Here is a 24,651-nt window from a genome sequence, read left to right as displayed (position 1 = left end):
CGTATTACGAATGTTATTAATGGTTTATCTAAACAGTCCCTAGAGTAAATTGCTCCTAAGGCTAACGCGTCATTGTGACATCACTTTATACATATTTCACAGTCACGTGACCTTCTATTACACTTTCAGAATTTTAAACTGACCTTGAATGAAAAGGCTGAAATGGGAAATGCTATCTGTCCTATCAAGAGAAGTTGAAATGGTGCGATTTTAAAAAATCTGATCAACATGACTTCCTTGTACGGAATATTAAATTATACGTATTTTTTGCTTCATTTCCTTTAAACTTTATTTCCTCGAATTTCATTACAGATATATTTCTCATTCAATTAATTCAGCTCTCACTTCGCGACAAGGCAACAATACATAAAACATCAAAATATCTTTATTAAAAATTGAAAATATAGAAAAATATAAAACACAACAAACATTTAAAACAATTAAAAATTAAATAACATTTAAAACAATTAAAATTAGTTTTTACAATTAAAATTAGAGTTTCTACGCAAAAACAAGGAATTCAGCAGCGGGCAAGAAGGCAATTTTTTTGGTGCACAGAATTGAAAATTTACTTTTGGTCCCACTCTGCAAAGAGACACTGAAGGTGCAGAAAATGACTTAATTAGCTATTATGCTAAGTTTCAAATATAAATGAATGTGGCTGCTATGGTAAAAAAAATTAGGCTTAGCACACAAAACAACTTTTATATTGTTGATAATTCTGAAACTATTCCATGCATATTAACTAAAGGCATAAAAACCTTAACCCGAAGATAAGAACAGCATAATTCAATCATTTTTAAAGAAAAAGATGAACAATTTGCCAACATGCAAAACTAAAAAAAACTGAGTTCACCGAGCCGAGTAACAGAATGGATAGAAATATTGATTATATTATCTCCTAAGATTAATTTTTGTAGAATTATTTAAGAGTGAATCCATAGTTAATAAGTTTAATTCCGAAAATTGTTTTAAAGTAACGTGAATGTAAATTGTTAAAAATGTTTAACGGGGACTTGAATTAAATCATGAATAACAAAATTTCAATTGTAAAAAGAAACTAAATTAAAAGCAATATATATATATATATATATATATATATATATATATATATATACACATTAGGTACGGGCGATTACAACCAAAACGGGAGGTGCACAACTACATGTTATAGCAGTCTTATATACAAAATTGCAACGTTTTGAGGCTACTCGTTTTTGAGTTAGAAGATGCATACATACGTACGTACAGACAAAATGAAAAAATCTCTTCTAAATCCATTTTAAATTCTTTTTGCTACCCTTTTTGGGAAAAAGTGTTCTTTATTTTGTTCTTACGTACAGATGTCATCGTTAAATTGCATTCAATAGCGCTCAAAATGTATATTTTCTTTAACGAATGGTAACATCCTTTCACATGGAAGATAAAAGTGTTTCATTTCGGGCAGTGGCAACATAGTTCTTTAAAATCGCTCAGTTTGTTCATTAAATTTGAAAGGTAAATATTTTACTCTTTGTCGAGTGTAACGAAGTTCTAAATTTCTGAGATTTTTGATTAAGTTTGAACCATAAGTACCTTCTTTTGCCTAGTGGCAACACATTGCTTTTAAATCATCACGTTTATTAATTCAAATGCCATTAAATCCGGGAAAAATATTAAATAAATAAAAAAAGAGTTCGAATTAATTTCGGCTTCGAAGAGACCTGTTTAGGAGAAAGCTTATGTATGTTGAAAATTTCGCTGCTCTAAAAGTTGTCGTCTTTCCACAGTGCGAGGAACATACATACAGATTCTAAAAACATGGCTCAAAGAATCTTAAGAAAGTTTATCAAAAGGATTTATGATTAATGCTTGTTTTCCGTATAACGCCAAATTAAAAATAAAGAGAATGGAGAAAAATCTTAAGATCAACTTCACATATTACCAGGAACATATATTATACCCTATTTTGAAATATGGAATACCTTCTATTACACACAGAACCATCAATCAATGGAATTGCATCAAGAAAGCAGCCACACGTCAAAGTCCAGTGTGAATTTTTTGAAGAAAAAAAAGAAAAAAAAAGGAACAAGAAATGAGCATCAAGATTATACCCTTCACTCATATCCCTCGTAAATCTCCTGATGTGTCACCCATGGATTTTAGCTCTTTTGGACTAAATTTTGGACTAAAGAATTGGGATAAAATATCTCTTCCGCTACTAAAAAAAGCTTTATTTTCTTGGAAATTACATTTAGAACGATAGGGAAGAATGAGGGTTATCAAACAGAATAAAACAAAACTTTTAGGTGAAATATTACCGTAAATACAATGAAAATCTTCTAAAAAATAGTCGAACAGCCGCTGTATATGCTTGCTTTCAATATTTTCGAAGTAACATGCTTAAATTCAACATGTCAGTTTGTACAGTCTTTGACGCTTGTAAATTTTAGTAGTTTTAGCAGCAGTAGCTTCATTGTGTGTATACTTTGGATTTTATGTTCTAATACAAGTGGTTTGTAAGGCTAATATAGATAGCGATTTATTGATACAAATCGATCTTAATGTTCATATCATTGTGATCTTAATACATAATGATATGAACTTCTTTATGTGTTAAAGAAGTTCATATCATTATGTTAAATTTAAACATTCCTTTATTCTCCACTTTTTATTTTGCTCTTCACATTTCACCATTCTAATAATATATTTTTTACATTTCAGGTGCCCCTTCTACATTTCTATCCACTGTGAAAAGCTTATTTGTATAAGTGTGCATCCAATGTTATACTCAATGACGTCGGTCACTATTCCATATCTTATTTGAAAAAAATAACAGCCGTGATTATTTGTCATATTTCCTACCTTTTCCTAAGAACTCTGAGTTAGGCCAAATACAAGAGGTTACTAATTTGAGCACACCGAGCCAGTTCTGCAGTAAAGAGAAATACACACTGCTCACTTTTCTATGAATTAATTAATTAGCACCTAGAAGAAGCATGTTTTGGAATTTCAAAAGCTATGCAATGCGTCGAGATTCCTTATTCCCAAATGACCAATATGTAATTTTTATGTTCTCTATTCAAATTTCAAATATGTGTTTCTTCATTAATGTTTTTAGGACTTCAAATTCGTTTCATTTGTAATGATACAAAACGTAGTTAAGTAACACAATAAGGGGAAGATTTCTAGAGTGATTTAAAAGCTCCATTTAATGTTTTTCTTTTTTTGGCATGGTAGCTGAAAGTTTTACTCGTACTTCTCTGTGATGGTTTCAGTAAAACATAATGCTTTTAAATTAAATAACTAAAATTTCTTATTCTCATTTGCTCTTTGTGCACCTTTTGTAATCTTGCTGTACTTTTTGTTGTTAGCAGACAGTAAAATTGGCCACTTTTATATGCAACTGTAACCGTTTCTCTATAGAAGATGATTGGATGGAATGATAGCGGTCGAGAATTCATAATTATGTTCAGAAAATGCTCTCCTATTAACCTAAATATACGCTTCAAATTTTACAAAACGTTCATGAAAATGTCGGTGATTTTTGAAAAAGCTTCTTATTCCACAACGAAATCTTCAAATTTAATGTAGGTAATAAACATCGTTATTAGATTCACTTCAAAGTTTCTTTTAAACAGTTTAAAGTAGTTAGTTACTTTTCTAATATTCAAAAGGTTTTTCGTTGCAAACTGAAAATTCTTGTTATAAAGGAAACTATTTAATAAAAGGAAATTACCAAATAAGACATTTTGGATTTATATATAATATTTAGGCTATAAACTGTTGAAAGATTAAACATATCTATTATTTTGTTGTATAATAGATTAAGACGATAATATTAATCTATTCTCTTGCGTTGAGCTGAATAAAGTAACAAAAGGAATTTACAATTTAGGCATTTTTAAAGACTTCTAAAATCCTTTTAAACATCACGTGATTTAGTTAAATTCTTACTAAGTATGAAATGCATAAACACATTTACTACATCAAAGAATGTTGCTATACAACGGGTGTGTAAAGATGTCGTCAGAAAACATCTAAACTTAATATAATAAGCATAATATTAATTATTTAATAATTATATCGTAAAGAACTGAGCATCACTTTTCAAATATGCATCAAAACTATGCAAAAAAAAAAAAAAAAAAAAAAAAAATCTTGTTCTTAATTACGGGTAATTTTATGAAATATTTTTGCAGTTTTGCCATAATGCTTACAGAAATTAATGAAAATTACATACAGAAATTAATGGAAAATATTCTTTAAATCGTATAAAGTGATAGAATAATATGTTCTGTGATGTGATCGAATATGATATGTGTCAGTCATTTAATGCACGAAACATCACCTGATCCATGGTGGTATTGCAAACTTGTCACCCCAGTTATCTTCTTATGAGAGAATCAAACTGCTAACAACACGGTTTATTTGCAGTGAGTATATCTCGTGAACATCACTGCAAATTTCATATCCAGTTGAATTACATCCTTTTGTGTACTGTGTTGTGTATTCTTTGGACCCCATGAGATCTTTACTCTGTTGTTCTAAATCATTATTTTAAAATGTTCAGGGAGTTACAATGAGAGATATTACTGTTACACGATATATGATGTGTGAGAGAATTAAAAGAAAATGTGGTTTGTTATTTATTGATTCCAGAACAGCTATAGGACATTGGAGTATGCTAAATAAATCTAACTTGTGTTCCATATTTCGTGAGTTGTCTTTATTTAATTCCTTTACTTACACATACCACATTTCATTCGAATTTCTTAAAGAGATATTTCTGACATACAAGCTAATAGTAACCCTGACATACTAATAAAGTAAGAAGTTATTTATAACTAAAACTAATACATATTTTTATGTTAATACTTACTTAATTCAAATTTGAAGCTACGTAGACAAGCATGTCATAAATAATCACATTGAATACATCCGCATCGAGCACCACTCTAAGACGGCCATACCTGAAAATAACCAGTGTATTTGAAACATCAGTACAGATCATCTCACCTCTCTAAGTGACGGCTTCAGAAAGACCTTTTAAGTATATAAATAAACATCGGTGCTGAAGATCAGCTCTCTAAGATGACCAAATCCAGGGCAGACCGCCGCTTTGGCTAGAATGAAAATTAGAGGAGGCCAATAAATTCTCCTACTTTGCCTCGAAAAAGAATGGCCTTAAAATCAGTCGACATAAACTCCTTTCGAAAAGGCTGTTGGTAAAGACAAAGGGGTATGAAAAATATCGGATTCCATTCACTGGAGGCCTGTCGTTCAAAGTAGGGATGAAGATAGCGCTCATTTGCTATGCCTAAATTAAATAATCCAACCTAAATTCCGAGAAGATCAAAATCAGCTGAAATCAGGGGTGATTGTCTTAGAGAGGTTTATCCATATTTCATAATAAATCTTATAAATCTTGTACAATTAAGGGAAGTTATTTGTTTAAATTTGTAAGTTACCTTGTTAATATACTACAAAATCTGCGAATAATTATTCAGGTTACTTTTCAGAAGAAATTGCTTAAATTACTAGCTCTCAAAACAAACATAATATTAAGTTGACATAATACTATTGGTTTCACTGAATTGATTGCCTTTTGAAATTTCAACCAGTCGTCTGGGAGCTTTCGGGGAATGACTGAATGTCATCGCCCTTAACTAAGCATTGCTTTTGGTCGAATATTTTAATCAATATAGTGCATGAAGACAGAAGGCCTAACGGATCTAAAATTGAAGATATCAGTAGATGAATTCCAAAAAAAAAAAAAAAATGACCTAAGACTTTCGAACTTGAATTAGACGTCTCGAAATTGGAATTCAGCGAACAATGCTCCACGAATTTCATCATGAATTCTGCAGAACTCGAAATCCACATTTCAAATCAATACAATCAAATATGCGTGTAAAATCGAAGATATGTTCTTGCATACTGATACTGCATTATTAACTTTATTTGCAACAGATAATGAGTCAACCTTATACATATTCTTCTCCAGTACATGTGATACATCCTGTTCCTCCTTGGAATTTGTAGCTATCTGCTTGAGACATCTAGTTGCTAAAAATGAAGCTGAGGAAAGATCATACGTAACTGTTTTCTATTTGTATATGCGTAGTTCTTCACTGAAATTGTATCGCCGTAATACCAATGAATAATTCTGATACTCAGGGGTTACCATCATCTGACGATATATCTCCTCCACATCAGCTATGAAAGCAATTTTAGAAAATCCGAAAATTAGTCAAAATCTAAAAAATATCTCTGTAATTTCAGACCTACTCATACAGTTTTTAGATTTACTGGATGCATCAAGCACCACTCTTAAATTTGTAATTAACATTACTAAATGTTATAAGTCAGCCTCGTTCTAGGGATCGAATTCCTTGACCACGGCAACGTTAATTCGTGTTGCCAGCGCAGAATAATGAATAAATGTAAATTAATTAGGAGAAGACATCTGGCGTGAAAGCGAGCAATTACACTTTTAGTACTTCAAGAAATTTCCAGCAGTACTTGGAGTGTACCTAGAGAAAAACTCTCCATTAAAGGGTAAAAACTAGAAACAAATCTTAACCAAAATTTATGTGTCAGTGAATTCATAATAAGCAAAGGGACCCAATACATTATTAGAGCAATTTTGCAGAATTTGTCTTTAAATACATTTGCATGCCATAATACTTTTTGACTATTATTTCCTAGTTTGTGCATTCTTTGTTTGTTATTTGACCACTACTTTTTTGTTGCAGAATAAAAGTTTCTTTCGTAATCACAATCCGTAACAAAGGGATGTGAAACAAACTCAATGCTTTTATCAACAAAATCGTCAACAGTAATAAAATTCTGAGCAACAAAGCAATCTAAACAATAGAGAAGTATCACATCTCTTATTTGTTAAGCTATTTAGAGTTCTAATAGAATGCAAAATTTTTTGTGAACATAAGTAAATTACAGTATTTATAAACATTAAAAAAAATCCTATTTTTAGAGGTGAGGCAAATGAATGAAACATCTTGGTCTTGTCTTCCAATATTGAACTTGAGTCACATCTTTAAATTTCTAAGCCATCAAGATCGTTTCAACGCTTCTTTAGTTTGTCGAAGTTGGGCAGAAGCATTTAAAAACGCATCTCTTTGGAAGAAAATGCAGTTCACTTTTAAGACTGACTCAATGGCGGAGGATACGAGACGTGCATTGGAATTTATGATCAAGTAAGGAAGATATTTTCAGTAGTATATGAAATCATGAAGAATTTTTAACTAATTATACTTTCATAGTTACTTTAAGCAATAATAACACCAAATATGGTTTACGGGTTTTGTTAGAAGCAGTGAACTGCCACAGATATTTTTCACCTGAAATTTTCAAACAAATTCTACGAAGAATTAATTATCTAGAATTTTTATCCTCAATTTTAGTAATGATGCATAATAAATATTTATCAACACTATCTGAAAAGCTATTTTTCAAATTATAAATAATTTTAATCAACATTTTAAAGAATTTTTTTTATTCGCTTTCTCTCTGTCTCTTTTTTTTTTTTCAATGATTGTAAGAGTAATTTTTTCTTTCGCCATGTTATCGTCTGCTATTTTTTAATTTACGTAGCTTCATTTAAATAGAATTCTCTAAAACTCAGAAAGTTTGTTTGACGTTGTTTCCCAGAATATTTTTAAGCAAAGAGGACCTCGGCATAAATTCTGGGATATTTCCTAGCTGGAAAATCTTTTAGGCAAACGGTCGAAACAACTGGCTATTCTAAAAGTAGAATTAATCGTTAACGCAGCAAGTAAGTTTTTTTTAGCATTAATATATTTAACATTGTTTAGCACTAGATTTGACTCTTTTTTTATGCTATTTTATCTAAATAAAAAGAAGAGCGGGTTACTTCTACTAATATATGCATTTTAACGTTTAACGCATGCTCTAAAGTTTAAGCAGAGAATAAAAGTTTGATATTATGCTTTCTTTCATAAATTGTTTGCGTAGCAATTATTAGAATTCGTGCAATCATCAGAAAATTAATAAAAGGAAGAAAATAATATCAAACAAAATAATTATAACAATAATATTTGAAAGGTCTCAAATTTTTACGATCACTGGGAAGGACTCTTTTAAAGTTTAATATGGGTTATAGATAGAAATTATCAATAGACATTGCCCAAAGGGAATAGCGAAACATTTTATAAGATATTAGATGTATATGCATTTACATTAATATGGGAACGTTCTATAGATTCTGCAAATTTAAAAAGTGGAAATACACCGTGTTTTAAAAAGAACGTACGTATTATAAAGTGTTATTTTGTCCAAACTATTGGTGACTATCGGCTATTGGTGAAACGAATTGGTGACATACATGTTTAATACATGTGCAAATGGTACATCCGTACCAATGAAATGAGTACAGTTATTTAATTTTAAGATAATATTAGTACTTGAACACGTCAGTATTCAAACTTATAAAGGGCATTTACAAGTCTCTAACACATTTTAACTATTGATATATCATAAACTATTGAAGTTACAAATAAACCGATAGCACTGATAGGCAGATTAAGTTCAAAAATTACAATACTCTTTTGTATAGTACTCTTTTACTATATATTCTTTTCTGGGTAACCGAGAGTGTCAAAGATGACCAGTTCTTGTCATGTATGGGTTACCATATCGATATCCACAGCGGTTATTGCGTTACAGTTTGTTAATTCTGACTTATCTTGTAATCACTTATCTTGTAAACGATATCTTTCACATATCCCCAGAGAATAAATATGTTTCTTAAGACAAAAGAGATTTTTAAGAAATTTAAAATGAACCCAGAAAATTTTCGAAAAGTTTCTTCAGCACCAGAAAAGTCCCTAAAAATCCTCACGAGATTCTAAGGAAATAGCGAACTATTTCTAATAATGAAATGTGCTATAGGTTAAGGACTTGAGTAGCTTCAAAGATTTAATGATAACTGATCAGGAGAAGTAAGGTAGCGTTCTTTTTTTTTTCTTTTTTTCTTTTTTTTGATAATTTCTCCAATTTAAACTAATTTCCCCTACTCAGTTACCAGATAAGCTTGAATTCGAAAATGTTTGAACAAGGTATAAAAGAATGATTCGGGTTATTTCAAAACAGAGGCATATGGAGATAATGTGATTTCATTTGCATCCAAGACAAAAAACCCGTCAAGACTTAAAAACTAATTTAAGAATACAAAAATTGGAAGTTCCACCAGTTACTTAACCTACGAAATCTGAAGCACCCAAACATACTAGCAAACCTGTGCATTATTCATACGGTACAGAACGACACAACTCGCAAATTGTTCTTCCTGAAATAACTAATAAAAATCATCAGTATCAAAATGTCTGGAGCAATAACGACACAGAGCTCAAACCCTGATGATGAGATTAATTCATCTGTACTAACTGCCAAAATAAAAATTCCAATAACATTACTAATGAAAAAACTGACAATAAAGAACTAAAATCTGTGCTGATCAGGAGCGGAGAAATTATTCTGGAGGGGATAATAGACTCAGAATTTCATATTTCGGTCAAACGTGAAGACTTAGTTGCAGACTGAAAAGACGGATGAAGATAAGAGAAGAACGGATTGAAATAATTTCGGCAATCCAAGAAAAGTAGATAAATCTTTGTAAGGATAATGCTAATTTTATTAACAGTTAGATTTTAAGTTCCCTTCCTGTCAAATTCTTAACTTCAACTTACTACTTCCGGCCAGAACGTAGTTTTGGAATCAAGTCTGAATACATAATGAGGAAGAGCGGTATTTAATCGCGAAGTCTACTTGCTGAGTTAGAGAGAATCAGAGTTTCTTATTAGCGCACATTCACCTTTTGGACCACTCTGAGAGAGAGTGCTGTTATTACGCTCGGCCGTACTCAGGCCCTTGATAGCTTCGCAATCAATTAGCGTTAAAGAGCCAACTCAGTTAGAATCTTGATAGCTTCGGCTATATCTCTTAGTTTAGATTAGTTTTAGTTTACATCTTAGCCTCTTAAGCTCAAGCCCAAGTGTCGGCTTTTATTGTACACTCCAAGACGGAGTTTTGTTAAATCTTATCTGAATAATAAAGGGTTATTTACACTTCCATCTTGTTGTTTCATGTTGCACGAACTCAAGCGATTATTCGCTTACTAGTTCTTAAGATTCTTCATGCTCAACAGCAAATTAGCCTTTACAATGTGGAGAACTCTACATCTCTTTGCGAATTATAAAAATGGTATTTGATAAAGGATTTTATGCCCTAGTCCTGCAACAAATTAAGAAATCGAAAAATATTTCTTAGATCGGACATGAAGTAAATGTCTTGAATGATGAAATTAATAAAGATTCAAAAAAGCAAATAAAATTTAGAAAAGTATTAACACTGTAGGTATATTGGTTTTATTTCGCTCTGAAGATGAAGAATCATCATCCATACACGTAAGTTCTGTCATTTTTCCGATGAAATGTTCATCTTTAAGGAGTTGCCGAATCTGTGGACCATCATACACACCGGCTTTTCCCTTTTTAGAGGAAAATCCAGGAAATGCTGACTTGAAAGGATTTCCTTCAGTAGGCAAAACTCTTAACAACTGCTTCGTGAGATCCAGATTTATACACAGAGGTGGAAATATAAGGATTTTTCTGTTGACAAGTGGCTGATGTGGAATGCTTGGATCACGAGGTTTCAGGTCAGATTTTGGGGGTTAGTTCGACTGCACCTAATTCTTCTCGCGAGCTCTTCTGTTCCACATACATAAAAAACAGAGATATGTGGAACATACGCTTTGCTGGCCAATGAGGAAGCAGATCATCTTAAGTTTAATACAGAAGAGCCTTTGACGCGTGTGATATGACAGCAAATCAATGTATCTCTTTAAGTCTTCATATTCTTCACGCAAACAAACTGAATGGCCTATTGGTACTGCACTAAGTAAGTTTCCATTGTGGAGGAGTACATACTTCAAGCTTTGCTTTGAGCTATCGATAAACAATCGGCATTTAGTTGCCTTATCGGATGAAATTTCCAACGCTTCCATTAAATTATGTATGTTACGGAAATGCACAAATCCATCCCTTCGAAAGTTCTGCTTAAAGGCACATTCACTTGATCGAAAGTAGGATACCTTAACTCCTTCTTCAAGGAAGTTTTTCTCGTTTCTTGGGGCTAACAGCTCTGAAGCTTTTGGGTTAGTCCCAAATATCCTACCAAATCATTCAACTCAAACTAGTGAAATACTTTATGAATGGATTCATCTTCAGTTTCAAATTCTTTGTCTTTGGGATCAATTCGATAGTTATTTTTGTATTTCCAAAGATGGTAATTCTTCGAATACTGACATTGGCACTGGAAGTTCAGCAAAGTGAGGCGCTGGGCATCTAGTTTGATGGTAAACTAGGATACTCTATTTTACATTTGTTTTTCATGTTATATCCTGACATTTTCACTATACAAATGTAAGAATCACTTAAGTGATCTTTGGGATCTCGCGAAATCATAGGTATACCAAATAAAAATTTATAAGGCCTTTCCCTTGATTCACATCTGTAAAGTCTTAAAATACTGCTTGCACACTTTATCAGGGGCCCATAATTTATCTTGATCACCAATTCTCACTTTAAAATAGGCATAATAAGCTTGCCTGACAAATGTATGATGTTTGTCCTTTAACTGGGAATAATAAAGCTGCCACATATATAACATAACAAATCGGGGATGTTTAAATACATACGACGCTAACTTGCCGAGGCAGACATAATTAAAAGTTTCTATTCATACATAAATGAAAACTAAACACTGCTAACATTGTGTGCAAACAAAAACTCCGGTTCCATCTCGAAATGCGCTCGCTATATCACAGCGACGCACAGTGTTTCACTACAGTATCTTAGGAGTAACTGAACTAGTCTAGTCAAGTATGCACCTGTAGCTGGTCTTCTATGGCGTCATTCACCCGGAGCAATGAGAGGGTTTATGTCAGCCAACACGAGAGCAGTAGTACTTCTTGTGATTCAAGATCGATTCCGTGGAGAATGATCACATTCACATAAAGTGTTGATAAAAATCTTGACGTGATAGACGAAAACTAATGACATTTTTGAAATTATCATTTAACTCTAAAACAGCTCAACAATCGAACTCAACAACAGTTGTGTTACAATTTGTTCCCCAGAGTGATTAATGTGTCTCTTCATGTGAAATAAAGAGCTAGTTCCATTGAGACTATGCTAGATCGAGCAACAACCATATATTATTAGATTATATTTTTAATATTAAAAATATAAGCATAACAGTATCTAATTTGTAAACACAGAATTTTTCTCACAGTGGACAAGAACATTCCAAGTAATAACCAGCAATAAAAGCCAAATAATTTATATTAATCTTAATTGTTATCAGCTGTAACTACTTAATGGTGATCATTATTAATAAATGAAATACAAATATTTATGCAGAAACTTTCTGCATATAACGTATGATTTCTGAAACTCCAGTTACATTGCATACTTTTGTTCACAGGCTAATTTTTATTTTCTACAGATTTGCTTCCGCTTTAAAACACCTGAAACTCGTATTCAAAGGCCGTCAACGTCCATTTAAAAAAGGAAGTGCCAATAATATGAAGCTTTTGTTCGAATGCCTAGGCCTATCTTCGAAGCTACATTCCTTTGAACTTAGAAACTTCAGGTGGCACACAGAAACTTCTTCTTCGCGCTCTAGAGATGAAATTTCAATATTGGACACATTCAAATGGTTTCTTGAGTCTCAAATTTGCCTTACAAAATTCCTGGTGCAGAAGACGTGGTTTTCGGAGCAGGTTGGAATGGAGATTCTAAAATGTATCATTGGCAAAAATATTTCTTTGACAGAACTGGGTTTGATTCAGTTTTTCGAGAGCGACATTGACATAAGCAAGTAAGTCTGAAATAATATTCTATTCCATTCCTGCTTATAAAAAATAGACTAAAATTATACGCAGTGGTACTGAAACACATTGGAAGTAAATTAACATTTGAAGTAGCATTCCAAAGCAAAGAAAGGTTACATAAGATGATGAAAAACACTGCAAATTTGAACATCATTATTTTCGGAGCAAGATATTTCAGAAACACTTCAAATTTTTGGATTAACGTATAAGGAGAGAGATCTTCCACAGCATGATAAATATTATTTCATTAAACATGTTCTAGTTTTGGTCTGAGATTTACTGAGATTTATCATGAACTCAGATCAGGAAATTTACTATTTTTTAATTACAGTTCGAATCATTCAAAGTAGACATATTATTGATACCAATTCTTCTTTAGGTCTGAATAGATAGTTATAAAATACGTATTCGGAAGAACATGATATTAAACAAAATGAATGGTAAAACTACTTTTGGTACATTTCTTAATGAATTTCATATCTTTAGAATAATGCTTGCTGTTTTAAATGCTCTGAAAACTATTACACTGATTTAAATTCTTGCAATGAAGCACAAGTCTATTATGATAAAAATATCATGTTTTTGTTTCCTATTTGCACGAAAATGTACTATTTACCTACCAGTTTTAAATTTCAAGAGACTAGCTCAAAATAGTTACAACGAGCCTATTTGAAACATTACTGTAATTTTAATATTTTGGTATAAATTTTTGAAAAATTAGTCACAAAATTGTTTCCTTTCAGTGATGCCGAGTTCCATGAATACTTCAAGTTGTTGCCAAATCTGGAAATATTAAAGCTCAGTTATCAATGTGTCTCCACAAAAGTTCTAGATATTCTCTGCTTTCCAGAAACTTCCTTTATCAAATATTTGTACGTTCGATGCCACTATACAGAGTCTCTGAGTAAAACCATTCCATATTTATCATGGCTGAAATTTCGTCAGACACATCGCAATGCCCTAGTAACATTTGAAATCAGTAAGTTTCAATATGAAATTTGTATTTCATTTCGGGAATTCTTGAATATTAAAACTTATTGTGTGATAAGGCATTATACTATAATGTTTGCTCTTTCGTGACGTCTGTGAATCATATTCTGCTCAAAAGCAACTATTCTCTTCTTTCTTTGTATCATAGTTTTTCCCACTTGTGTACGTTAAATGACGTCACTGAATTGTCTTGGAAAGAGCGTAACCTTTTTTTTTTTTTTTTTTTTTTTTGTCAACTTGTAGAGACATTAGTTATTTTTTGGAAGCAGGCAAGATGAAAAATGAGCAATCGCCTTCGCCGGGAATCGAACCACAGAGTTCTGGAATACCGGCCCAGCGTCCAGAACCACTACACCACGAAGGCACGCTAGGAAGGCGGGAGAAATACTTTATAAACTAATATTGGAATTTTTCAGATATTTATTACCAAGGTCAATAATAAATGACTGGCCTCTTGATGAATGAATGTACTACATTATTCGGTTAGTAGCTTTCAATATTTCTGTATTATTTCACACTTCACCAGAAACGCAAGTTTTGTCAACAAAACGACGAAATAAGGTACACAAATTATACGTATAATATATTGTTAGTAAACTTAGAAAATTTGATTCTTATATTTTTTTTAAAGTAACGTTACTTTTTAAGTAACGTTCATTGAGAAAGGAACACATTAAAATACAATGCATAGCCAAAGCCTAATTACCACAGCATACAATAAATGGCCTTCAGCGATAATGATGTAAAGACATTGCCAATGTCATATCTGTCCCAGCCGTCGTATAGCTTGAAGCGTGACCCATTATTGAGAAAAAAGGGCCCAGGTTAAGCTACCAGAAATATAACTTTTAATTCATTAATTACGATAAAAACTTCTAAAATTGCTTTAACTAGGTTTAATTACAAACTGGAATCGTAATTGGAAATAAAAATAATTTAGAATTATAATTAGTACCTTATATAGTCACGTATAGTTTTTATCTAGAGCATACATACAACTGTTAAATATTTCACATATATCTTGCATCTCAAACAACTGTTAAACAGCTGCCCAAATAAATAACTCGACAACTAATTAAAAGCACGGAAACAAGTGCCTAAATTGTATTGTTTTTACTTCAACCTAAAGCAAATAAATCTTTACTCATTTATCCTTTCGAGAAATTTGCTTATTTTAGATTAGCATCGGAGTGATACAAATAGGAACTCTAGTTAACTTACATTAAGTTTTCACTTGAATATCGTAGCATGGCATTTGATCAAATTTTCTTTTTAATTAATGATTCATTGCTGAATTCTAAAAAGAGGAAGTAAAGAGAAAACAAGAAATTTAGGGAGCAGACAATCAAACTGTTATTAACTAACAAAATAGACTGGCATTTTACTTACTTGTTAGAAAATTAGGGAAAACCAGCGGTTTAGATAATTAAGAAGTTTAAATGAAATATTTACATTCTTTTAAATCAAATGCCGTTTTATGTAATTTAAGTACTGGGGCGATGGAAATTAGATATATAAAAATATCACTTAAATATTTGAACGTAGAATGAACATAAACGAAAAGAGTATTAGATCCGTATGAATAGCATTTGCGCCTTCCAGTTCTGTATAAAAACTATGACGGAAGTGTTTTGTTCAGGAAACTGTAAAAAAATTTAGAAAAGCTAATTATGATTTCATACTTCCTCTGATAAACACTTGTTTACATACCCATAAGGACAATTTTCGCCTTAATCAATCTACCGTAATATAAAAATCACCATGAACAATGATAATGTAAAAGTAATGTTTTCTAGGCCCAAAAGCAATAAGAGTATATGCGGATGAGACCATTCTAAACATTTAAGACAAACTTCAGTACAAAAATACCTAAAATCATACTCAAGGCATTGCTTCAAACTTCTAACTTATGTGTTTTTATACTATAGACCTTGAAACAAAAGATTCTTAAGTAATTACCTAATGCCGGGAACACTAGGATTTTGCCTACTTTCATTTCACAATAACCTTAAGGAATTAGTTTCTCTATGTCTTTGGAAAAACGCTCCCTCAAAGAAACCTTCATTTAAGTATTCGTATATTCAGAAAGCCAGTCCTTACGTGCTCTCCATGTTGCGATCAAATGAAAACGTCGATAACAGATAAATAGTCAGAAAATTTTTACGGGGGTAATTGCATTTTTAATAACACTTCTAGACCCTAAGTATCGCTTTAAATACTTTCCAGCAGAAATCGTTCGACGCGAAGATGTTGCACGTCTTCTTCCTGAAGCAATTCAAGTGAATAATGTTAAATATAGTTGTGGTTACACCTTGCGGACTGATGGGAACTTACAGACAGATGGGTCTACAACTGTGCAATATTTGAGTACTGCGTTTTCAGAAAGTTTACGTAAGTTTTCCAATTTTTAGCTTATCGTTTTTTTCCTCTTAAAACATACATAATTTCAAGTATTGGTAAAACTTTCCGTGAATAAATTCTAAAATGCATGTGTAGATTCTATACACCTGTTGCTGTTTGCTTGGTTAATAAACACAGAGGCACACTTCCCTTTAGAAAGACTGGTTAGATTACATGACAACGAGTAGGATCTTCAAGAATGTTTTTTTAGCTGTGAGTTATTGCAGTAATGTTTACAGAATCCTATCAGGAGACAATCTAAATTTTAATCTGTACGTGTGACTAACTTTTAGAACCGGAGAATTATAGAATAAAATCTCAAATGTAAAGAGTATTGCTTTATTCGTGTCTACGATCTGTAGAACACAAATTGAGCATAAAATTGTGCCTTAAAGATCCAGTGTGATCTGCAGTTAAATTATAGTTACATATCAACGAAGTTCTTTCAAATTTTAGTCTAACGAAAGTGAAACGTTTCTGGAGAAGTCAGACAACAAGAATCATTATTCGGCATGTTATTTTAATCTGAAAGTGAAGGACTCTTCCCCCTAAAAATCTCAATGATTTAAACAATAGCCTCATGAGTGCAAATTTAAACTTTACTTGGAATTTTAAAAGAAGTCTTTTTGAGTCATACATCACTCAAAGAATGTCATCGGGAAAGTTTGATTAAATGAAGAAGGATGTTTTTTCACAAAGAGCATAAGTGTATTTCAGGCGTTAGCTTTATTTAAGCAAGTTTCACATATCGTCCACTACATTCAAAATTCAGTATATTTCCCATGCACACTTTGATAATTTAAATATTCTATACATCTAGGTGCCAGTTTCTTCAAAGAAATATTTAATGTGTCCATGATGCGCGAACATAGATTGTTTACTTAGTGAGAAAACAAATAACATTTTAAACACTTCTTTATTAATACTTTTTATTTGCAATCATTGCAATCAAAAGTCAACATTTAGACAGTAACCATAACATTACTAATAATTCATACTAGGTTAATATTTTATTACTTTTAGCAGAAGTAAAGCTGACCTGGAGTCATCTGACAGATAGTTTCTCAGCGAATCTTTAATTTTATTCATTCCTGAAAATAATTACTCATAATGGGTAGATAAAAATATTGTTAAAATAGCAAGCAAATGTAAGTTTTTTTCGGGGGGGGTAACATAATAACTGTAATTATAGATAACTTACGTCTGGAAATGAGTTTCACGTTTCGATCATTTTAGCATTAGCAGTTTTGCTCATATTCCCTGATAGGCTTTCTACTTCGATTGATTCCAACTTTTCCTTTATTTTCATAAACTTTTAGCTATATTGAACTAGACTGGAAATCATTTAGCTGCATTTCAGTTTCTTCAATCACCAACCAATTAAACTTATACAAATGTATCAAGTGGCATCACATCAGGGTACATAATAAATTTGAGTGTTTCTTATAACTCTGTAAACCGAGAAGACTTCGACGAAACTTCTTTATTGAAGAATTGAATACCAAAGAAAACTCTTCAGTGACTTTCGCTTGGTCTGATTTTTCGTGTAAATCAAAATCGCGGATAAAATGTTTCAAGTTTGGGAAATAGTTGTAGTTTTCGAAAAAAGTACCTTTATTTAAAACTTACAGTTTAACCTCAAAGCCTCAAAAGGCTATCATAAAAATTACTGTCTTGTTTAGACCTTGAAGCTTATTCGAATCATTGAAAAGATGTCAATTCCTTTCAAGTAATCAACAAATCATTCAAGTAAGTTACGATGGCTCAATCAGAGAACATTGTTGTACATCAACAAGCACATTTATCATCAACAAGTACTATATTAGCAAGGGAGGCGAAACCATCCTTCGCGCACAAGGCTTGTTGAAGTATGATGCAACGGAATTCAAAAATCGAATGTCCAATGCGTGTTTGAAATAAACTGATAAAGCCATCATTTTTGTTCATCATACTGGAAGCAGCATCAGTCGTTATCGAAACAATTTTACTTTAAAATCTATTTCTTTAACAGGAAATGAATTTATAACAGCCGTACAAATATCTGAGCTCACAGTAGTTGTTGGCAACCATGTTATTGTAATTAACTTGTCCTTGATGTTGTTTATTGCAAAGTATCGCGCAAAAAGAGCTAAACGAGCAGTTTACTTACATCTGTATTTTTAAAAAAGAGAGAAAGAGTTACTTGATGTCTTTTTTGTTGTTCTTTTATACTTTCTTCTAGTTTTAGTATTCTATCTTTTACTGTGTTTCTAGATATTTATCTTAAATGCTCTGAATTATTTTACATTTACTTTGAAAATCTTCAAACAGTGATGGGGCGTATGCTAACCAGGCTTACTTAAAACATTCTTCTTCGCCAAAAGATTTGCCGTGCCGGGCAATGACATTTGCAACCGAAAACCTTGCGGCACTTGCATTAGCAATCCCTGTTAATATATTTAATCATAGATATCGAGTGCTTATTTTCTCTATTTATTTGCACACGCAATGAAAGCAATCAATGTATGCAATGAATGCAGTGTGATTGCAGACATCCATGCCACCCATTGCACATGCAATGAATACAATGTCTTAAAGTGCATATGCAATGATTTCTTTTATTTCTGGTTCGCTTTTTTGACAAAGAGATTTATGATTTGTTTCACAATGTCATTTTACAAATAGAGTTCTACATAATGTTGTTCCACAACATAGAATGTATACCGCTTTATTGCTTTTAATAATCATGTTAAATTTCTCAGTCCACCAAGTTTGAAGTTCTTTCTTACACTTAGCTTACAGTTTTTCCTTTTTTCGTCGAACTAGCCATATTGATAATACATAAAGTTGTAAAGATATTTTGCACAAATTTAAGAAAACATTTGTATTAACGAAATTAGTATTAACGTTAACATAGTATTAACGAATATTTGTATTAACGATAAATACTATGTTTAACGCTCACTTCAGTTCACGTTACGTACTAACGGCCAGTTTCGACAAATTGCCTGTGTTAGCCATGGTCGCTGGTAGCAAGGTAAACAGTTTTGAAAATAGTCAGGTGTAGACTGACTGTGCTGATAATAAGCACCTAAATTCCTCAAATAATGCTGTGCCCAAATTTTTTGGGCAATTGGTTCGCAATCGCTGTTTTAGAATTTTATGTCAAATGATAAGTATTATTTTCCATATGCATTCAACAAGACTGAAAAATAATTAAAAGTAAGGTTAAGCAGCATTACTCGTTCGTCCGAAAGTAATTCTGTTGTTTGTCATATATCTTCGATATACCATAAAATGCCATGTTTTTTCTATTAGCATTCGTATCGGCAATTGATTATAATGTTCAGGATAGCTGCTGAAATTTTTTATTTAATTTACAACTTATATTTCCTTTAATGAATGCACTTATACTTTTAGAGATCATTCACCTCGATTTCGGTTTCTTCAGTATACTTCATTTAGATGATGCCATCATTAACTTGTGTCAAACTTGCAAGGACTTAATTCGTATTAATGTAATTGGAGTATTTCCTGTACGTCTAGCTGAAAGACTATGTGAAACAGTCCTACAAGAGAATTCAGGTAAATTCCTTACAAATTAGGCAATAAAGCAACCTTAGATTCATGTAAACTTTGAATAAGAAGTTCTGAGTTTTATTCAAATCTGAACCTGAGGATGTTTCTTTTTTTCTCCTAATTTAAAACTTTTCATTATCAGGTTTCGCTTAAACTCATTAATTTAGTTTTGTAATGTAGTTTTTTGTGTTAATGAATTTTCATCCTGAAACAAAGAACATTTTGTTCCTTACAATGGTAGAATTAATTATATGATATCTCATTTGCGTCACTGCCAGTCGACCATGCGCAACGTCTAACCTTGCGTAAGCGAATTGAGCTACCATCCCGGTATGATCCTGGTTCGGACTCTGTATCAGGTTAAAATATTTTCGCGCGATGTCTGCCTTTGGGATTTCTGAGAACTTCGAAGGAACATTTCCTGAACCACTTGCATATTTTTCTCCTTCCTGGACGTTGAGGGGCGACCGCGTCTTCTAGCAACTGATACAGAATCGGTGTCCATTAGCTTCGAGTGTCGATTCTTAATGCTCTTTTCATCTATAGAGGCACGATGTCCTTTTTGATTTCATCATCATCTTTGTATTTGCACCATGGACCGCCATGCGTCGTACCGTTGTGCCAGCTGAACAAGCTTTAGACATTGCTCCATGGTCTGCCATTGATACCTGCAATGCAATAAATAAGGTATTATATGTCAAAGCCTTGCGATTGTAAGGGAAAAAAAGTCTTTTTTGTTTCATGAAACTTCGTGAAGTACTATTTAAAACGTTATAAACGATTTTCAGCAAAGAGTTAATTCTCGTCTACCCTAAAGATTCCTAAAGACCCTAAAGACCTTCTGAAATGTTGCCTCCGAACCACACTTCGTTCTCCTATAACAGAAACTTGTCACAAATGATAGAAAATTTAGTTTTCCGTTCGGAGTATTGTTCGAAATAAAATAAAATCATATTTATTAAATATTTTATTAGCGCAATTTTTTTCATTCATGTTTGATGAATATAAGATCCCAGCTTCTTTAAGTTCGTTAAATTCTTTAACAAGGTGCATTTAGTGTTCTTGAAAGAACATTAAATGCACCTTGTTAAAGAATTCATTTAACATTTAACATTTAGTGTTCATTTAACGTTTAGTATTCTTGAAAAAACGTATTCGTGAACGAAGATTTTATCACGTTAATACCAGAACAAATGTTCGTCGAACCTTTGCTATACAGCTGAGAACAGGAAGTAGCTTAAGTAAGAATTCATTAAAAGTCTTCGTAGAAAAAAAATCTGTTGTCTAAGATACAAAAGATGCAGTTCGTGTTTTGGCAAGCAATCTGGTAATGTAATGTCTTTTCCGCTTACTCCCCATAACTTGCAACAAACATTTAAACAGCAAAGTTCTATCGTAATCTCCAAATCGTTAATCTCGCTACCATACCGATTACTGAAATTCAAGTTGTGAAATGTTGCGAAAATTATTCCGTATTACGTGTTTCATTTGCTCTGTAGTTCATTAGAGGCCGACTTTATACCACTTCGTACTGTGTTTTGTAAGAAAAATTGTGTTCCTATGGACTTTGTTGTTGTGGTTTATGCCACGTTTTTGACAGTAACATTAGATCAAGTTCACGAATTCATCATGCCCAAAAGCGAAAGGATTGATCCACTCATTGGCTTAGGTTTTGGCCACTTTATAGAAGATTTTACGAATTTGTTCAGTTTTGAAGGAGAATCCTCGTATAATGGATCCGAAGGTATCTTATCCTTTTTTCCTCCTCCAACATCTCAAGAAAACTTTTAGCTAAATAGTGTTTTAAATGCTTTTATGTAGCAAAGAACTGAACAATTAAAAACATGCATGCCTTCTTCCAAGATCTGAGCCCGAGTTCAAGGCTACTGAGGGCGCATACCTTCTGTACAGTAGGAGAACCTTTACTTGTTAATTATGAAGTTAAAATAAATCTATTGCATAAGCATAAAATGTATAAACGATTTGCAATTATGCAGCAAACAAATAACTTCCAAGAAATTTTAAAACTAGAAATTTAATAAATTTCAGCATTATTTGTTTTGCATAGTATGCAAATATTATCTCAATATAAATATGTGTTGAATCAGTTCTTTAACAATTATCTTTTGAAAGTTATTGGTAGGGAAATGAAATGGAATATATTTTTTTATTTAATTGCTGTGTTATAGTTTATAAGTTAGGCATACTAAATTTAGAAAGCCTTTTTTATTAGTGGAATATAAATATACACAAAAAGCAAGAATATCACATCCCATTTTTTCTAACCTAATTTTCATTTATTTCACAAATTGCTTGTAGCAATATACTCATTAACTTCATAACAATAGAACCTGGGTAATTAATATGTTTACGATTTACTTGCTAAATGTTCTTCTGGTAGTCGTGAAGAGAGTATGATCGAAAGTTTAACTAAAATTAACCAAAATTTGATACATAATTCTGGAATATTTTAATCATTTACATTTGGTTTAAGTAGTTCTTGAAAAATGTTTTCTCTTTTAGCGCTGCAAGTAATTTCCTTGATATTCCACTTTGCTTCTTTCGAAGATCAGTATCAAATACGACAAGTGCAAGACTACAGACAGCAACTCAAAGATCGAGGTGTCCAGTTTGACTTCAATCTTCTGGCATATTATACATACATATAGTAAAGCATTAATACTCATGTTTGAAAAATAAATCTATTATTAGTTTCCTAACCGTTCCTTAACTTAATTACTTTATTAAAACTTTAAATTTCTTTCATTCCATTTACACTTAACGTCAAGTTATCTTAGACATATTATCCAGTAACTGTTAGAAAAGATTAAACTGGGCGTTTCTTATATAAAGGATATTCAAAGTGCGCACTAGAAAAACAGATAAAATTATTTTGTATCCTTTATGTTTATCAACATCAGTTGGATGACAGTATCATGTTGATAACTTGATGGAGAATACTTCAAAAGCTTTACTGGCAGATGTATTTTACCTACTAGGAAAAGAAAGATAAAAGCTTTGCAGGGTCATCTGTGATTTCCAGACCTATAAATCTGAAATTTGAAGTTTACAATTTCGAAAGAAACTTCTAAATAATCATAATTACATCCTAATGAATAATGCAAGTGAAAATACTGCAGTAGTGAATAATGCAAGCGCAGTACTTAATGATGAAAATAAAAATTATCATTAGATGGTTCATAACGGTGTCAGAGACTTGAAGTGTACTAATATATTGCACCAAAGGAGTGTATAATAATACAGCTTGTAGAGTAATTAGGGTTTCTGATGCTAGAGACGGGGAAAATGTGCAGTGCTCCCTCCGGGACTCGAACCTTTGACCTCTCAAATACGCGCCGAATGTGTTACTTTTATACATCAAGGCATGTTGGAAAGAGGGAGAAAATAACTTATATATACTCTCCCTTTTTAAAGGGCGACTGGGGATTCAATCGCAAAATCGTGGCGGTGATGAATTGTCCATACTTCGGGTGCCTTTGTAGAGTCATTAGGGTTCTGATGATAGAAACGGAAAGAATGCGCAGTGCCCTCGCCGGTATTCGAACCCTGAACCTCTCGAATACGAGCTGAGTATGCTACCGTTACACCATGAAGACATACTGGAAGAAGGTAGAAAATAACTGATAGCATGAAAAATGTTAACAGCATTTTCATACCTTAAAACTTCTCAATGCGTGTACCCTTTGCGACAATGTAGATGAGCATCTGGCAATTTAGTTAGGCCGAAATTTGCTTCACATTCCAGTCAATCACAGTAGAGAGGGGGGGCGGACATCTGATCACACACCATTCTGTCAGTCCTGTGATCGAGGAAAGCAGGTATTATATGCTTTGTTGTAGACAGCTGGATGGCCAGTTCATTTATTGGATAACTTCTGATGCAAATATGGAATACTATTGGAAAGTTAGTACGGTCCACCTAATATCTGTTATATTTAATGCGAGTAAAACAGAGCATTTATTTTCAGTATGCAAGTGAAACAGAACATTTAATAGAAAGCCAGAAAACGGCGGAACAAAGGTTTGACGAACTTGATTATAAGGAAGACCGTAGAGTCACTAAGATCTGACAGTACTGAAAATTCGAGAGAATCTAAAACTTGGTTTCTGAAGTCCCTATGAAACATATTAAACACTTCTCTTTCCCATTATCAATAACTTTGTTACCCTATTCGTTTTCATTTAAATGTAGTTTTGGACTATAATGCCGGAGACAATTTTTCTGCATTTCTTCTCTGTCATTTGCAAAGTCATCTCATGCAGCACTTAAATCGAATCAGTGAAAAATAAAAAAGTAACATACATATCCATACATGACATATATGCACAGTATAAAGCTGAAAATAAATTAAACTTATATTTATGAAATACTAGGGACCTAAATAGTAATTATAAAAAGGGAAACTTATTAAGGGTTTTAATCCTGGTCTAGCTGGTGTCATTTCATAAAAATATTAAATATTTCTAATTAAAAACCTCATGATACATTTTTATTTAAATCAATCAGATTAAAAATTAGAAAAAATATTTTTAAGAACTGCGTTTCTTGCTTTGAACTCGCTTAGTTTATGAATCAAGAAATCAAAGAGAGATTAAATTTGAAAGGTTACGCTTTCACGACTGACATGTGCAAGATGAAAGTTATTTCATATTAGGCAATAGCAACACAATTCTTTTAAATAGCCGAGTTTGTTGACTAAAAGTGAAAGAGAAATGTCTAACAATTTGCCGAATGGCAACAATTTGATGAGCTGGAAATGAAT

At 32.3% G+C, this 24,651-nt stretch overlaps 2 protein-coding genes and 1 long non-coding RNA gene across 5 annotated transcripts in view; 2 read left to right on the top strand and 1 right to left on the bottom strand.

Moving 5' to 3' along the window:
• The window catches only part of LOC118199106 (uncharacterized), a 110,160-nt gene extending 105,464 nt beyond the window's left edge, over positions 1-4,696 (top strand). For both annotated transcript variants that reach the window (XM_035370897.2, XM_035370896.2), the window contains one exon: positions 2,707-4,696. The gene's annotated coding sequence lies outside the window, so the exon portion shown is untranslated. The remainder of the gene's footprint in view (positions 1-2,706) is intronic.
• A 2,934-nt stretch (positions 4,697-7,630) lies between these two features.
• On the top strand, positions 7,631-22,578 carry LOC118199104 (F-box only protein 39-like). Of its 2 annotated transcripts, XM_035370895.2 has the most exons (5): positions 7,631-7,780; positions 12,532-12,906; positions 13,663-13,898; positions 19,709-19,873; positions 22,391-22,578. In XM_035370895.2, the coding sequence occupies exons 2-5, from the start codon at positions 12,611-12,613 to the stop codon at positions 22,534-22,536; spliced, it is 843 nt and encodes a 280-aa protein (XP_035226786.1). In that variant the 5' UTR covers positions 7,631-7,780; positions 12,532-12,610; the 3' UTR covers positions 22,537-22,578. The 2 variants fall into 2 exon arrangements, with proteins under 2 accessions (XP_035226786.1, XP_085670247.1); XM_085814121.1 differs by lacking the exon at positions 19,709-19,873.
• The window catches only part of LOC118199105 (uncharacterized), a 55,258-nt gene continuing 47,828 nt past the window's right edge, over positions 17,222-24,651 (bottom strand). Inside the window, exon 2 of the long non-coding RNA XR_015040455.1 lies at positions 17,222-20,535. This is a non-coding gene — a long non-coding RNA (uncharacterized LOC118199105). The remainder of the gene's footprint in view (positions 20,536-24,651) is intronic.

This window comes from Stegodyphus dumicola, chromosome 3, assembly GCF_044657685.1.
Source record: "Stegodyphus dumicola isolate Sdum_Otavi_A_Nest chromosome 3, ASM4465768v1".
Taxonomy (NCBI): Eukaryota; Metazoa; Arthropoda; class Arachnida; order Araneae; family Eresidae; genus Stegodyphus; species Stegodyphus dumicola.
The sequence above is the reverse complement of the archived record's forward strand: the minus strand, read 5'-3'. Positions and strand labels throughout refer to the sequence as shown.

Coding starts and splice junctions, on each gene's coding strand:
- LOC118199104 (XM_035370895.2), top strand. CDS start 12,611: ATGAAGCTTTTGTTCGAATGCCTAGGCCTATCTTCGAAGCTACATTCC. Junction 12,907..13,662: donor AGCGACATTGACATAAGCAA/GTAAGTCTGAAA, acceptor GTTTCCTTTCAG/TGATGCCGAGTTCCATGAAT. Junction 19,874..22,390: donor AGTCCTACAAGAGAATTCAG/GTAAATTCCTTA, acceptor TTTCTCTTTTAG/CGCTGCAAGTAATTTCCTTG.